The following is a 14,211-nucleotide window of genomic DNA, read 5'->3' as shown; positions in this document are numbered from 1 at the left end:
AAAAGGAAATCCTCCTGAGATCTGGACTGGAATGAGGCGAGGAAGAGGAGGAGACAGAGGACGAAAAGAGAAGAAGAGCTGGAGCAACAGAGAAGTGAAAATATTAACTGTTTTTATTTAACCAAACGTCGTCCAGCAATGAAGCACATCCTGCTGGCCGTTCTTTGGTCCGGCCTCAGCCTCCCACTGGTTCTGCACTGCAGGGCTGAGGAAGGTCTGGAGTTTCCCAACTTTGACGGAAAGGACCGGGTTCTGGACATTAACGAGCGCAACTACAAGAAGGCCCTGAAGAGGTACGACCTGCTGTGCCTGTTCTTCCATGAGCCGGTGCCCAACAACAAGGGCCTGCAGAAACGCTTCCAGATGACGGAGCTGGTGCTGGAGGTGAGGATTCATCTCATTCACTGTTTTATTTATAATTATTGTGACAGGACTAGATGTGATTTATTCACATTTTGGTTCAGCAAAAACAGCTGAATCAAAATTTGACTTTATTCTTGTGTTTGTCTGCTTCAGTGTAACCTGAAGAAATTGTTTTCATATTGTCAACTTTATTAATTCACTACAGTTTTTTCTTTTTTTTACTTAAACACATAATGTATCTCTGGTGGACTGAACGCATTCAGTTGTTGTTTCTGGGTCAATTTGTTAATTATAATTGTTCTTAAAACCATTTGAAAATTCACAAATTCTCATGATTAAAATAAAATTAAGATAAAACAATCTAAGTTGTTTGTAGATTTTAGTTTTCTTTATTCATCCCAAAAGAAATCCTGTAGCAAGCCTGTCATCCAGCGGCTCTAAAGAAGCCTCCGACTGATGACTTTCTGAGTTCTTTGGGAATTGATGCCTAAAACGTTCTTGATTTTATGAAGAATCCTTCTTTGTGTAATTATCTCCAGATTAGCAGAGCCAAAACAGAACCAGCTTTCTTTTTCATCAGGCTGGTTCAACTAATTTAGTCTAAAACACGTCTGATCTCAGTGATATCACTAGCATTAGCATTGCTAACCTATTAGCATAATAGCTTTCAAACCTTTGGGTAAAGTTTAATGAGATTTTTATGATTTGGAAAAGTTTCTTTTGCCTGATTTTATTTTGTTACTTATGAGTATTACCATTTTTTTATATCTTAAAATCCAAAAATTTCCACTTCTGATGATGTAATTTTTAAATATAAAATGAAAATTTGCTGTACTTCAGCAAACTTTTTACCAAACACTTTTCTAATCTTACCTGAGTCCGAGTATGTTCTTTATTTTTACTTTTACTTGAGTAAAATTTGTGACACGTTTATAGCTGCAGCTAACTTTGCCAGCCATCTTGGATTTTGAGGTTTTACTTTTCATATAACGTTCCAACTTCTACCTCCAGATTTCCAAAATGAGCATAACAGCATAAAGAGACAGGATCTTAAACTCTGTTGAAATGCAGATATTTCCATCTCATTTATTTGCCGATTTCTTGGTTTTTGATCCGACTCTCCAGCTCACAGCTCAAGTCCTGGAGAATAAAGACATCGGTTTTGGAATGGTGGACTCCCACAAAGACGCCAAAGTAGCAACAAACTGGGTACGGCTTAGCATCTGACACTGACGATAATGATTATCATTGATTATGTGGCTAAATAATCCCTCTGGTCCCCATCAGGTCTGCAGGAAGTGGGAAGTGTTTATGTGTTTAAGGATGACCGCGTCATCGAGTTCGACGGGGAGCTTTCAGCAGACACCTTAGTGGAGTTTCTATTGGATGTAAGTGGGAAAATACGGCATTTATCTCACGATTAGTCCAAAGTTTGGTCTTCCATGAAAACAAAACTTTGTTCATTGGGATATTATAAGCATAAACACGTAAATAACTGTTGGATTTTCAGGAATTGATGCTATTTCTTAATTAGGCTCCAGACAGAATCTGGCATCATGATGCTGCCACCACCATGTCGAGTATTCAGACCACATTTAGACTGAAAAACTGTCACGTTTTGCTTAAGGTTCTGGAGGACCCGGTGGAGATCATCAACAGCGCCATGGAGCTGCGGGCCTTCGAGAGGATGGAGGAGGACATCCGCCTCATCGGCTACTTCAGAGGAGAGGACTCACGTCAGTCCGTCCAAACTCTGAGATAGTTCACCTTTTAAATGACGTCTTCAAAGCTGCAGCGTGTAACTTTTACTAGTTCAAACTGTCACCATGTTATGATGAAAAACAACCAATCAGAGCTAGGAGGCGGGGCTTAATGCTGCCAATCAACATTTTGTTAAATGTGTTAATGGTGGAGAAACAACAGGAAAACTGTTATCCTAATTAGTCTTAGCATTCACAACAGGCGTTGTGGACTGGCACGCACATGAGCGTGAGTGACAGCGCTAAGACCCGCCTCCTACTTCTGGTTGGTTGTTTCTAGTTAGCACTGGGAGGAAGAGGAGGAGCTTGATTTTTTATGTTACATTAACTTGAGTAACTTTAATGGAAACAATAACTCCTGGTAGTATTTTTACTATGTTGTACGTTTTTACTTCTGAGTAATTTTTTTGATAAAATATTTCTACTCTAACTTTACACGTTGAAGTACTGCTAGTACAATTTTTGGGTACTTTAAATGGTGGCAGATTTAATCAAGATATTTATATTTTTTTATATTTTGTATAAAAGTGACATCCTGCAGCTTGAATGGGTTAAAAAAAGTCTCATTGGTGCCTCTGAGATGCTAATGGGACCCAGAGGCTAATGATGCTACATCACCATGACGCCTGTTAGAGAGAAACCTGATTCCAGACACTCAGGAGACGCTTTTAATAGCACCCAGCTTTCATGAAGTAGGTCAAACTGCAATTATATTGAAAAAAAAATAAAAAGAGAGAGAGAAATTATCCCGGCACAGATTTTTTTAAATCCCCAAATTTAGAAAACTGAGCAAAGATGAAGCGGTCTGCTACTTTCTTCTTTTAATTGTGCTTCTATTATTTATTCTTATCTCGTTAATATTCTGTTACTTGTTTTGTCAGACTACAAAGCTTTTCAGGAAGCTTCAGAGAGATTTCAACCTTACATCAAGTTCTTTGCAACATTCGATAAATCTGTAAGTAATAACTGCCTTTTTTTCCATCTGTGAAGTTTTACAATTAATTGTTTGATCAGATTTTTTTTGTTGCAATGAAATGTTTCAGATTTACAAATTAAAACTGAGACAAAATAGCAAGAGTAAACAGAGTAAATATTGTTTTTACAGTAGGATGACCCTGAATAAAAAGACATTATTGACCTTTAACATATTATATGCGCATCAGAAGAACTTCTCGTGGTTTTACATCGACAGCATTACGTTGCTCTAGGTTGCCAAACATCTCTCCCTAAAGATGAATGAAGTGAATTTCTACGAGCCGTTCATGGAGGAGCCCGCCATCTTGCCCGGCAGACCTCTGTCTGAGTGGACATCGTTGAGTTTGTCAACCAACACAGGAGGTAAGTTCTGCAGAGGTCAGAGTTCAGATGAAGTGAAGCGTGACTGAGTGTTATCGCTGCAGGGCTACACTGAGGAAGCTGGGGCAGAGAATATGTTTGAGATCTGGGTGAGCAATGAAACGTTTGGTATTTAGAGTAACTTTCTTTTCAATTCTAGGAACCTCAGTTGATTTTTTACTTCTGTTCTCTAGGAGGACGATATGGATGGGATACATATTGTTGCCTTCGCTGAGGAGGAAGATCCAGGTCCGTATTCATCTATTCAAAGATTTGTATCGATTCAAACTGCACAGGGTTGTGGGAAAAAGTATCAATCCCTGGTAGCTGTGTTTCCTTCGACCAAATGATTTCATCAATTTAAATTACGATGATATCTTTGCTTAATGAAAACACCAATTTTAAAATAGTTTTTTTGATGTCATCTGTATCAAAATTTGTGTAATTTGGAAAACTGCACAGGATATACTTTGTTTGTGTAATGTGATGAACAACGGCATGTTACTACTGGCAGAAACGATGAAGAAGAGAACAGGAAACGGTTGTAATAATCACGGCGCATCGTGTTTTAATTACTTATTGTGAAAAAAAGGTGATTTAAATTATGTTTTGTATTTTATAAAAACACTACAATTGTGAAATTATGTTTTTTGGAATCACATTACAAAGGAATTTTTAAGGCTTCGGGACTCATCAAAGTCCAAACTTATTTGCAACACAAGAATCCTAAACATGCCAGTTACGTTTAAAAATCCTCTAATATGGACCAATTAAAACATTTCTGCAATGAAGAGTGAAACAAAATTCCTCCACAGTGAGGCAAAGTTTGTGTATTTTCCCTGAATATTTTAGTAAATGTTTTTAGCAGTTGTGTATCTTTGTCCTTGCAACATGAGATTCATTTCTTCAGATGGTTACGAGTTCCTGGATCCTGAAAGACGTGGCGAGAGAGAACACCAATAACCCGAATCTGAGTATCGTCTGGATCGATCCCGACAACTTCCCTCTGGTTCTGCCTCACCATCACTTTTCCTCTCCTCCACAAAAACCCTAAAGTACGTGAAATAAAACAACCTGACGTGTGTCGTCCTACAGCTGACCACTACTGGGAAAAAACCTTCAAGTTGGATCTGTTCAGGCCCCAGATCGGCGTGGTCAACGTCACAGACGTAAGCAACGGCCGATTAGAACGACTGAAAATGTTGACGTTTAGTAAGGCGGTATGGAATCTGTTGCAGGCGGACAGCGTTTGGTTGGACATGTCCAACGACGAGGACCTGCCCACGGCGGAGGACCTGGAGGACTGGATCGAGGACGTCCTGTCCGGCAGGGTGAACACCGAAGACGACGACGAATTCGCCGACGAGCGGGAAGACGAGATCTACGCCACAGAAGACGGCGAAGGAAACCCGACGACGAGAACGACGGAGATGATGGAGACTATTAGCCTGCAAGAGTTAAAGTTTGGGTCCAATCGCTAAAGAAACATTTAAGGTAGTGGCTTTACTAAATATGTAGATGGTAGACGTCTGAAGATGTAGTTCTTCTTCTGATTAATTCCTCTTTGCAACTTAGAGGAGAAAAATGGTGCAACAAATGAAAACGAGTTTTAGAAGAATAAAAGAAATGATGATACAGAGCCTGTGTATTTTATTATCTAACCAATAAATGTCATTCTTAAATGAAGGAGATTTAATGAATTTATACCACCTAGCAGACACACTTCAAATTGAGCCCCATTTAGTCTGATTCCCGTAAGTAAAAACCGAAACACCCAATCTGTTTCACAAAATCATCATTAATCAATCGACTACAATCAGATGAAACTCTTAATAGTTCCTTGGAAACGACCCAAAAAAACCCCTTCTATTTTCTTGATGAGCTAACGTTCATTTGTTAGCTCTAAAACCACAAATGAACGTTTAGTTAACTCTTAAGCTACTCCTGAGTTAGCTATTAGCACTGAAACTCAGATTAACATCTTCTGACTTATTTCTATGTTTAAATAGTTTTGGATCAATTAAGAACCTGTGACAAGATTATGCTGAAATAATGAAGAAACAATATTTTATCCAATGTTAGCTAACAAGGGCTTAATTGAAGTGCATGCCACACTTTTCAGATTTCCCCCCTCCCTGTACTTTACATTGTATTTGTCAAGCACATAAAATAATTTCTGAAGTGTGTTTGTCGTTTTTCAAACACACAGATTAGTCCTAATCGAAGCAAAATGAATCTCTTCCTCTTTCAGTGAACATTTTCATGCTGAATTATTCAAACAGTGGTAAATAATTCAGCCCTTTAATGGTGGTGGACACCTGGACTCTGAGGCCCCCGGGGGCCGAAACTTCATGAGAGCCACAGATAAAATAAATAAAAATCTCCACATGAATAAAAGATGCAAAGCTACTCAAGAATCATGACGCGAGATAAACAGGAGGCTATTTCTGAGAAGGCAAGTAAACATGTCACACTCTCTCTAGAGGAAACTGAGGCAGAGGTCAGAGGTCATAAAATCTAAATCTGACGTTTGTGGGGATTAAAAGAATTGAGGAGTCGCTTTTCGCTCCAACCCAAAGCCGGCGGATTTTCCTGTTTCGATTCAATCGTCGCATAACCAGCTGATGGGAGACGGAAACGAGGGAAGGCAGCTTTCCATTTAGATGCAAATTCTCCAATCAGAGCCCAGATTCGCTTAGCCTTGCGGCTCTGATGGGCCGCTCCACGACGACGAGAAAACCACTGAAAAAAACAAAGAAGAGGATGTGTGGTCCAGTCGTCTCACCCAGCGAAGCGCGATGGTTAACGAACAACGACAGGCGGAGAGTTGGCGAGCCAGACAGGAAGTAAACCCTTATGGAAACAATGATTAGCTAAACAATGGCCTGTGATGTCACGCTCTCCAGAACTCTGCTGCCACCGATGTTAAAACAACCAATGCGACTTTTAAAGCCAGTATAAAAATAGAGAATAATTGATTTTACTAGTTAATTTCTCTTTAAAAATAGTCACAGATTCTCAGTTCCTGTTCTCAGCTGATAGGAGTGGCAGCCGGTCAGGTCATCTGCTGCTGTGGCCTTTTCCTCTGTTATCTATCGACTTCTAATAAGTGATGAAACTTAGAGAGCGGCCTTCATGAAAAGGTGCGGCCTTTTGGGGTCAGGACATTCGAGCACCACTCTGCCACACGTCGTTCAAAACAGCCCAACACACAGTTTAAATGTTGAATTTCCAGCTACATCAAATAAAACTGGCAGAAGCGAAGATGCAATCCTAAATAACAAGCAGCATCACAGCAGTTTTACAAATGCTCATAAAAAGTGTTTTATTATCATCAATATTTCTTCTTCTGCTTTTACAATTTATTTTATTTTACAAATAATAATGTTGTGCAACCGAAAAATACCTGAAAATTGATAGTCAGAAGACTGACGGTGGACAGAAAGGGCCATAACCAGGCAACAGAGGGACAGATGGAACGAAAAAGGCAGGAGACACACACACCTACACACAGATGTGTGTGTTTACACAAATACAGTGTAAAAACAGGAGGCACCGTCATGTTACGATCAGAAGGTAAACCATACAGATTTTGTTTCGTTTTTGTTCAGCTTTATACACACGTGCCAATCCTGGTGTGACCACCAGGGGGCAGTAGAGGCCACAATGATAACTGACCTCTGTGATTTGTGTCACTTTGCAGAGTGCAGCAGGCACAGAAAGACAAACAGGAGGGATTTTTAGCTTAAATAGGAGTATTTCGTTATCATAAAAAAAAAAGAAAAAAAAAGAAGAAGCAGAAATCTGCCTGAATCCTCCTTAAAGGGACTGACCTCGAAGGATTGGATGTTCATGAGACGCCAGGCGGTAGAAGGAAAACCAGACGGTCCAGTTGGGACGGCGGTTCCACCCTGCTGATCCGCCGATTCCTGTTTCAATACAACGAAGTGATAAGAAGCGCTGACATAGAAATCACTGCTGAGCTCAGAGGCTGCATGAAAACCTTTCACCTCTGTGGAAATGTGATCGCACCTCTGAGTTAAAACAAAAATACAATTAAATCTGGAAAGTGTGGCGTATTGTTTTTGTTTTTAATCTCATAGATGAAAAACCTGAATTTGTTTTCCAACATTAGAATTTTATTATGATGAGAATTTTGACATTAAACTCAAAATTTTGAGAAAAAAAAAAAAAAATTCTGGGATTAAATTCATAATTTTGTTGGAATGGCTCAGTCAAAGTCCAGAATGACTCAAACTGAAGCTCTCCATTGAAAACTGAGCTAATCTCCAAATCAGAATGTGCAAAACTTTCAGTTTGTGGAAGGATAAGGGTGAGGGTGTGGAAAATAAGTGCATGCCACACTTTTCAGATGCTGTTGTTTATCACAGCAAATCCCAATAAAATGTTCTGGTTTGTAGTTTTAACTGGACAAAACGTTACAGGAGCAAGAAGGCTGCTCCGTTTTGCCCCAGTTTTCATTCACAATAGAAACCAGTTCTTTATAAAACCGCTTTTAATGTGTAAAAAATATGAAGATCTGTCATTTAAAGTCTGGAAACTTTTTCGTGGAAGGGGCAAAGCAGATGTAGAACTGACAGAACGTGCTGCTACGTGACGCTCTCAGAAATCAGTAGTTATTTTTTGATTTCAGAACTCGCAGCTCGATGCGGCAGACACAAAAGCCCTGAGAGGTTCACTGAACCTTTGTGGAAGAGTTCATGTCTTTGGGCGCCAGTTCGTTTTGACTTCCTGGTTAACCAAACCGCCGCCGCCGATGGTGATGATGATGATGAACCTGGAAAACTGCAGATCAAATCCGAAACTGTTTAAGACTGTTTTTCAGCTCTGAGTCTCTGCTGGGAACTTTGCAGTGAATTTTTTCAGACTCGTTTGGTTTCGGTTTCTGAACAAAGAAACATCAAACATGACAAAAGGTGCCGCAAACGTTTACATTAACTAGGATTTTATGTGGTAAACCAAATGAAGGAGGACATGACTGTGAACAGAAAGGAAAACATTAAGATTTTTAAAAGAGAAAAATCTGAAAAGTGTGGTGTGCTTTTATTTTCAGCCCCTTTTACTGATCCTCTGTTTTAGGTGTCTATTTTTCAGAATTAAATATCTGTATGAGTTTCCATTTGTGCCCTATTTATGTTGGTTTGTCAAATAAAATCCCAAGTTTGCGGCTGCAATATGAAAAAGTTAAAGGGGCAGTATCATGTAAAATAAACTTTTCCTAGCCTTACATCATGTCATGATGTTATTTTCTCATAACAATTTCATGCAGAAATCCTAAAACCATGCAGCTGTGCAAAATGTCTGGTTGGACCTAGCTCCGCCTTCGATGCAAAGCTCCTCCCCCACTCAGCTCCTTCAGACTAGCCAGCAGCAGTTAGCAAACATCTGGTGAAACTGCTGAGCTCTTTATCGGAGCCACTTCTCAGCGAAAACGCTGATGAAAACGCTTCTAAAGGGTTAATAAAGGAGAAATGTTGTGATGACTTCCTGAAGGCGGAGTTTCAGAAACACCAGTAGCTTCTTAAAGATATAGATGCCAAATTTCTAAGAGTTAAATTACAAAGTCCAACTTCTCTTACAACATATTTGATATGTAAAGCATTTTTACAACAACCAAAGGAGACATTGTTGCCTGATTGTGCTATAAAATGGTTCCATGTTCCTGGAAATACATCATACTGCCCCTTTAATACGATTGAAAGGGACCGTATAATCATACATACAGTATTGTGCACAACCTAATCTCGATCAAACCCGTGAACGAAATCCTGCAACAATTCTTCTTTTCACCAAGTCAAACATTAAGATAGCATTAATTTCAGACATGTGATATATAAATTCATTTTTATATATATATATTAAAAACAAAGAAAAGTACATATAAAAAACTTCAAACCCTAATTAGCAACATTTGAAAGCAATTTGACATGGTGAGGAATAAAAAAACACAACTGAAAAGTAGCTGTTGTCCTAAACCGAGGTTTCAGACTGTAGTCGCAGGACAAACTTGTGAGATTTGGGGTCGATGTATTCCTCCGACATCTGGACGTAAGGGATCTTCCTGGCCGTCACCACCAGGCTGAAGTCCACACACTTGAGTAAGAAGACGCTTCCGTCCTTCAGGCCGCTGGTGACCGACGCCTCGCTGATCAGCGTCCAGCGGCGGCCCAGCCAGTGGTCCTTACCGTACTGCAGGGTGGGCCCCGGCGACAGGTAGCTCTCCAGGAACGCCTGGATGGAAAACGGCACAAAGCAGGAGCAATGAAAACATTGATACTGACTGGATGCATCAGCTGTTATCTGACGATAACTAGCTGCTAGCCATAAAACGCTAAATTATAAATAAAAAAGGGACAGAATGTTTTGCTATTGATTGGCAACACTACAGCAACTAAATAACAAGGAAATGTTTTAATTCAGAAAAAAAAATAGCGAGGGTTCAGGAAGTAGCTCAGTTAAGCTAGCTTGACTTTGAGAACTTGACATGTAAATGTGCTGTTGAATTCTGTGTTTGAGTTCAGTTAGAAAATTAAATAAAGCAACTTGAACACGCCAACTGTGACAGATCGTCAGTAGAGCAGGAGCTTCAGTTAGCTAACCGCTCCGATAGGTTAGTTAGATAATAGCATCGGTAGCTAATCTAACACAAGAATCACTTATTAATGATTAAAAAATAAACATCAAGCCTGAAAACTTAAAACACAACATTGCATCCTTTCTTTAGATTCTTTGTGTAATTTCCCTGCCAGTGTGATGCATGATGCAGTGATATCTATTCCTGATTGGACCCTCAGAACCTCAGGCGCTGACCTTCGGCGTCAGGTTGTTGGTGATGCAGAAGGCCAGGTGCTGCTGGATGCTCTCCATGCTGTGGCAGTGCTGCTGCTTGGTGGTCCTCAGGTACTTCTGCAAGGCGCGCGCCATGGAGGGGAAGATGGCCTGAGCCGCCTCTCGGGGGTCCATCACGTCCCCCGGGGCCTTCTTCGGCTCCTCCTCCTGCATGCGCTTGATGTGGGTGAAGGCCTCCTCTACTGCCACCACCAGTCTGGGAGGAAGCACAGCAAACAAATGAGGCTGCACTTTTCTCCTCTGATTCAAATCAGGTATTTAAAACCCTAAGCTATATAAAAATACCTGCATTAAATTTCAGACAGAAAGATGAGAGAAAATATGTTTCTTCCTTCATTTTTGACGCATAACTTAAATTTCCATGGCTTCCAAACTCACCGCGCTCTGCGTTTGCGGACGCGCCTCTCGTGCTCGGCCTCTTCGTAGTAGAGCTCGTTGTGGCTGGTGTCTCGGCGCCGAGCTGCGGCCGCGATCATGGCTCTGGACTGGGACTGCGCGATTCCCGCTGAGGCGTTGTTCCCCGGACCTGAAATCAGCAGAAATCAACAGACTTGAAGAGAAGTCAAAGAAAAAGCTCGTCAGACATTGTAAAAATCACTTAAAGTCTCTTGGGTGCTTAGAAACGACATTTAATCAAGCAGAGATTATGGTCTCTCTCAAAACGCAGCAGAAAGAGAAGCAGAGGAAGCCTCTGAGCAGCTGCTGCACAATAAAATGAAGAACAGCGACACTCCAGGGAGGAACAATCCAGCTCGTGACTTAAGGTGGAAGACAAACGGCTAACTTGAGCGACTAAAGTAAGCGCCTGAATGAATCTTGAGCACTCAACAATTTAATCGAGGGGTTGTGTTACATTCCTGCCAGCTGACACCAGCGTGAAACTTTTCCCACAACTTGTGGCATGCAGACAGAAGAGAACTGTGTGTTTTAGCCAGTGACTCGAATCAGCAGCAGAAACATCTTCACATACTTACTGTCCCACAGGTAGGCTTTCAGTCTAGCCTCAAAGACGTCTCAAAGGGGTTAGCGTCGGGGCAAATGAGGAGAAATAAAGTCATATGAAGGAGATCAACTCAGCCTGCTGGCAGTTTTTCACATTAACTACAAATCATCCGGGCTTCATGCAACTGTCCACAATTTTACAATTATGTTGCAGTAAGAGATCAATTTCTGCCTTCCAGCATCAAATGTCCTGTAATGAGTTAATAAGCTGCTGGGTTGAAAAGGCGATCGTTAATATATATTTTTTATTTTGTCAAAAACTGAGTTTATCACAGAAGATCCCGGCAACACTGTTCAACGTGGGAGTTGCTACTGAGGGAAGAAAACAGCATAAATGTGTTAAAAATAAAGCAGAGGCGTCAACTCAAGATCATGAATGTTCTTAAAGGGCCAGAATGTATTGATAAAACAATTAAAATATAAATTAATTCTCAATTAAATGATACTGGACATATTCTCAGTCACTCCAGGATTTCACGGTTGTTTTTGTAATTTAATTTTCTGTATAAAAAAGTGTGTGGTAGCAATTTAGACATATTTATGTATGATAGTAAATGTGACTTTTTATCATTTGATGTAAAGTGAGGCAGAGGAAGCTGTTCAGTAGAAATATTGCCACCTTAATAATTCACAAGAAACTGGAGGAGCTGATTGATGTAATTTGGCAGCAAAAATAAAAATAGCTTTGAATTGAGTGATAAAATAATATTTAAACATGTTGCTATCTTGGCGGTTCTATTTATGTGTCTTTAGAGTCGAGAGGGAGACGTTTGACTTTTTATTCTCATAATTTTTACTCATTTCCTCAGATTTCTTTCTCACAATTTTGTCTTTTTTCTCAAAATTTTGACTTTTTTTCCTCAGAATTTTGATCTTATAAACCTCCTAGCGGGCCAGATTTGGCCCACTGGCCTTGAGTTTGACACTGATGAGTATTAGAAAAAGCCCAAATCCGCAGCAGACATGCAGGAAGCTCACCGTCCACGTTGTAGACCTTGAGGCCGGCCAGATGCTTGGCCGCCCGGGACTTGGAGGCGGAAAGCAGAGCCGGGTTGTGGATGGGGAAGTCGCAGTAGTAGTGCTCTATGATGGCCAGGGCGGCCCGCTGAATACTGGAGGAAACAAGGGGAAGCAGAATCAGAGGCGTTGTCGCCCAAAGCTGCTCTGGACTGATGGAGAAACAGAAAAACTCGCCACAAGATGTTTTCCTTTCAGCGTAAGGAAAACATCCTGCTACCTGCTGTAGGTTTTAAATGTTCCTGAGGAAGACGGAATAACAGATGGAGGAGATTTTTGGCTGACTTTCAAATATTTATGACTCAAAAGAAGCATTTCTTGAGGATAACAAGCACCACCCACACAAAGCAGAGAAAGAAGAGAGAGATTAGCTTCTTATGCAGGAAAGAAAAACTCATTAGAAAGTATTCACTTTTTCAACCTTTTCACATTTAATCAGTGAAAAAATAAAGAACACAAAATTGAGCATAATTCCTACACTGAAAAAAAAAATATTGTCTAATAATGAGACAAAACTAACTTAGAAGTAACTTTCCAGCAAGATATATTCACTTGTTTTAAGTAAATTCTTAATATGGATAAAAAACTGCTAGATTTATTAGTAGATTATTTCACTTTTAAAAAGGCAAAACTGTTTTGTTATAAAAGAAATAATTGAACTAGAATTAATGACTTAAAACAAGCAAATATAACTTGCTGAAAGTAATTTGTAAGTTAGTTTTGTTTTATTTTAAGTGTACAAAAATATTTGCAATAGAAACAAAACAAAAATAAAATGTTTTCAGTGTAGGTGGTTGTCAAATAATTTGCAATCTTTGATATTTTTACTAAAAAGTGTGTTTATCCACAAATATGGACTTAGAAGAAAAACTAAATCTAAATATGCTTTTATTTATTTTAAAATGTTGATGTGTAATAGCTGCATTCAGCAAATTGTAATGTTTGAGTTGTTGATTTTTGTGTTTTTATCATGTAAAGCACTTTAAACCGCTGAAACCTGCTTTACAAATCAACTTGACTGATATTTACCTCACTATTGAAGTGAGAATAAAGACTAAAATAAAAAGGCGTGTATCAAATATTTAATTTGTGGTTGCAACATGATAAAACCTGGACGTGTTCAGAGTGGATTAATGCTGCTGCAGCACCAAAATTAACGGCTTTGTGAGGAATTCCCCCAGAGCAGCACCATGTTTGTCACATTTCAAACCGATTCCTGTATTTTCTCTAGATTTATTTCATGGAGGTCGCCGTCGCAGCACTTCCTGTCACAACGCAGGCTGGCGACAGCTGAGCTGTAGTTCAGAAAGTCACCAACTTTTCAAAAATAACAAGCTGTTCTTCTAAGATTTGACTGGAATTAGTTGTGAATCAACTTTCTGCCCAGATGACAGGATGACCCTCCATGTTTTCAAAGGTGAAACGTGATGAGAGGAGAAACGAGTCGGCAGCTGCAGCTTGCATCGGCATCGCTGCGTGCCGCGTCTTGTCTTTCACAGCCCAGGACTATTAAAGCCACTGTACACAAGCAGGCTGTTTTCACATGCTATTTTCCATAAATCATCTGCTCTTATAATGTAATAAGCTGCCTCGTGTTCCAGGAAGAGCCATTCATCACCTCAAACTGGAAACACCAGCAGCTTATAATTAGGAGCTAAACGTAGAAAATTCTGAATAGTTCAACACAAGCATTGTTGCTTTGAATGTTTTAGTTTTTGTCATAGTAAAAGTTAGCTCCATTAAGCTAAAGCACAAATATGAAACATACGTTATGCTAATGCTAAAGCGCTAGCTTTAAGATTATATTAGATATTGTATAAATGTTTATACAATATGTTTTCTACAGTCTGTTTTATTTGGTCCT

At 39.8% G+C, this 14,211-nt stretch overlaps 1 protein-coding gene and 1 pseudogene across 1 annotated transcript; one reads left to right on the top strand and one right to left on the bottom strand.

Annotated features, from left to right (window-relative positions):
- Positions 1–41: 41 nt before the first annotated feature.
- LOC129353816 (calsequestrin-2-like) lies at positions 42–5,095 on the top strand (annotated as a pseudogene).
- A 1,662-nt stretch (positions 5,096–6,757) lies between these two features.
- On the bottom strand, positions 6,758–12,538 carry LOC129353777 (vang-like protein 1; the record flags this gene model as incomplete). Its single annotated transcript, XM_055023209.1, has 4 exons — positions 6,758–9,710; positions 10,290–10,524; positions 10,707–10,854; positions 12,309–12,538. Coding segments are annotated over 4 exons (874 nt in total), but the record flags the coding sequence as incomplete, so codon positions are not given.
- Between the last annotated feature and the right edge of the window lie 1,673 nt (positions 12,539–14,211).

Source organism: Poeciliopsis prolifica, unplaced genomic scaffold, assembly GCF_027474105.1.
Source record: "Poeciliopsis prolifica strain line A6 unplaced genomic scaffold, Auburn_PproV2 SCAFFOLD097, whole genome shotgun sequence".
Classification (NCBI taxonomy): Eukaryota; Metazoa; Chordata; class Actinopteri; order Cyprinodontiformes; family Poeciliidae; genus Poeciliopsis; species Poeciliopsis prolifica.
The sequence above is the reverse complement of the archived record's forward strand: the minus strand, read 5'-3'. Positions and strand labels throughout refer to the sequence as shown.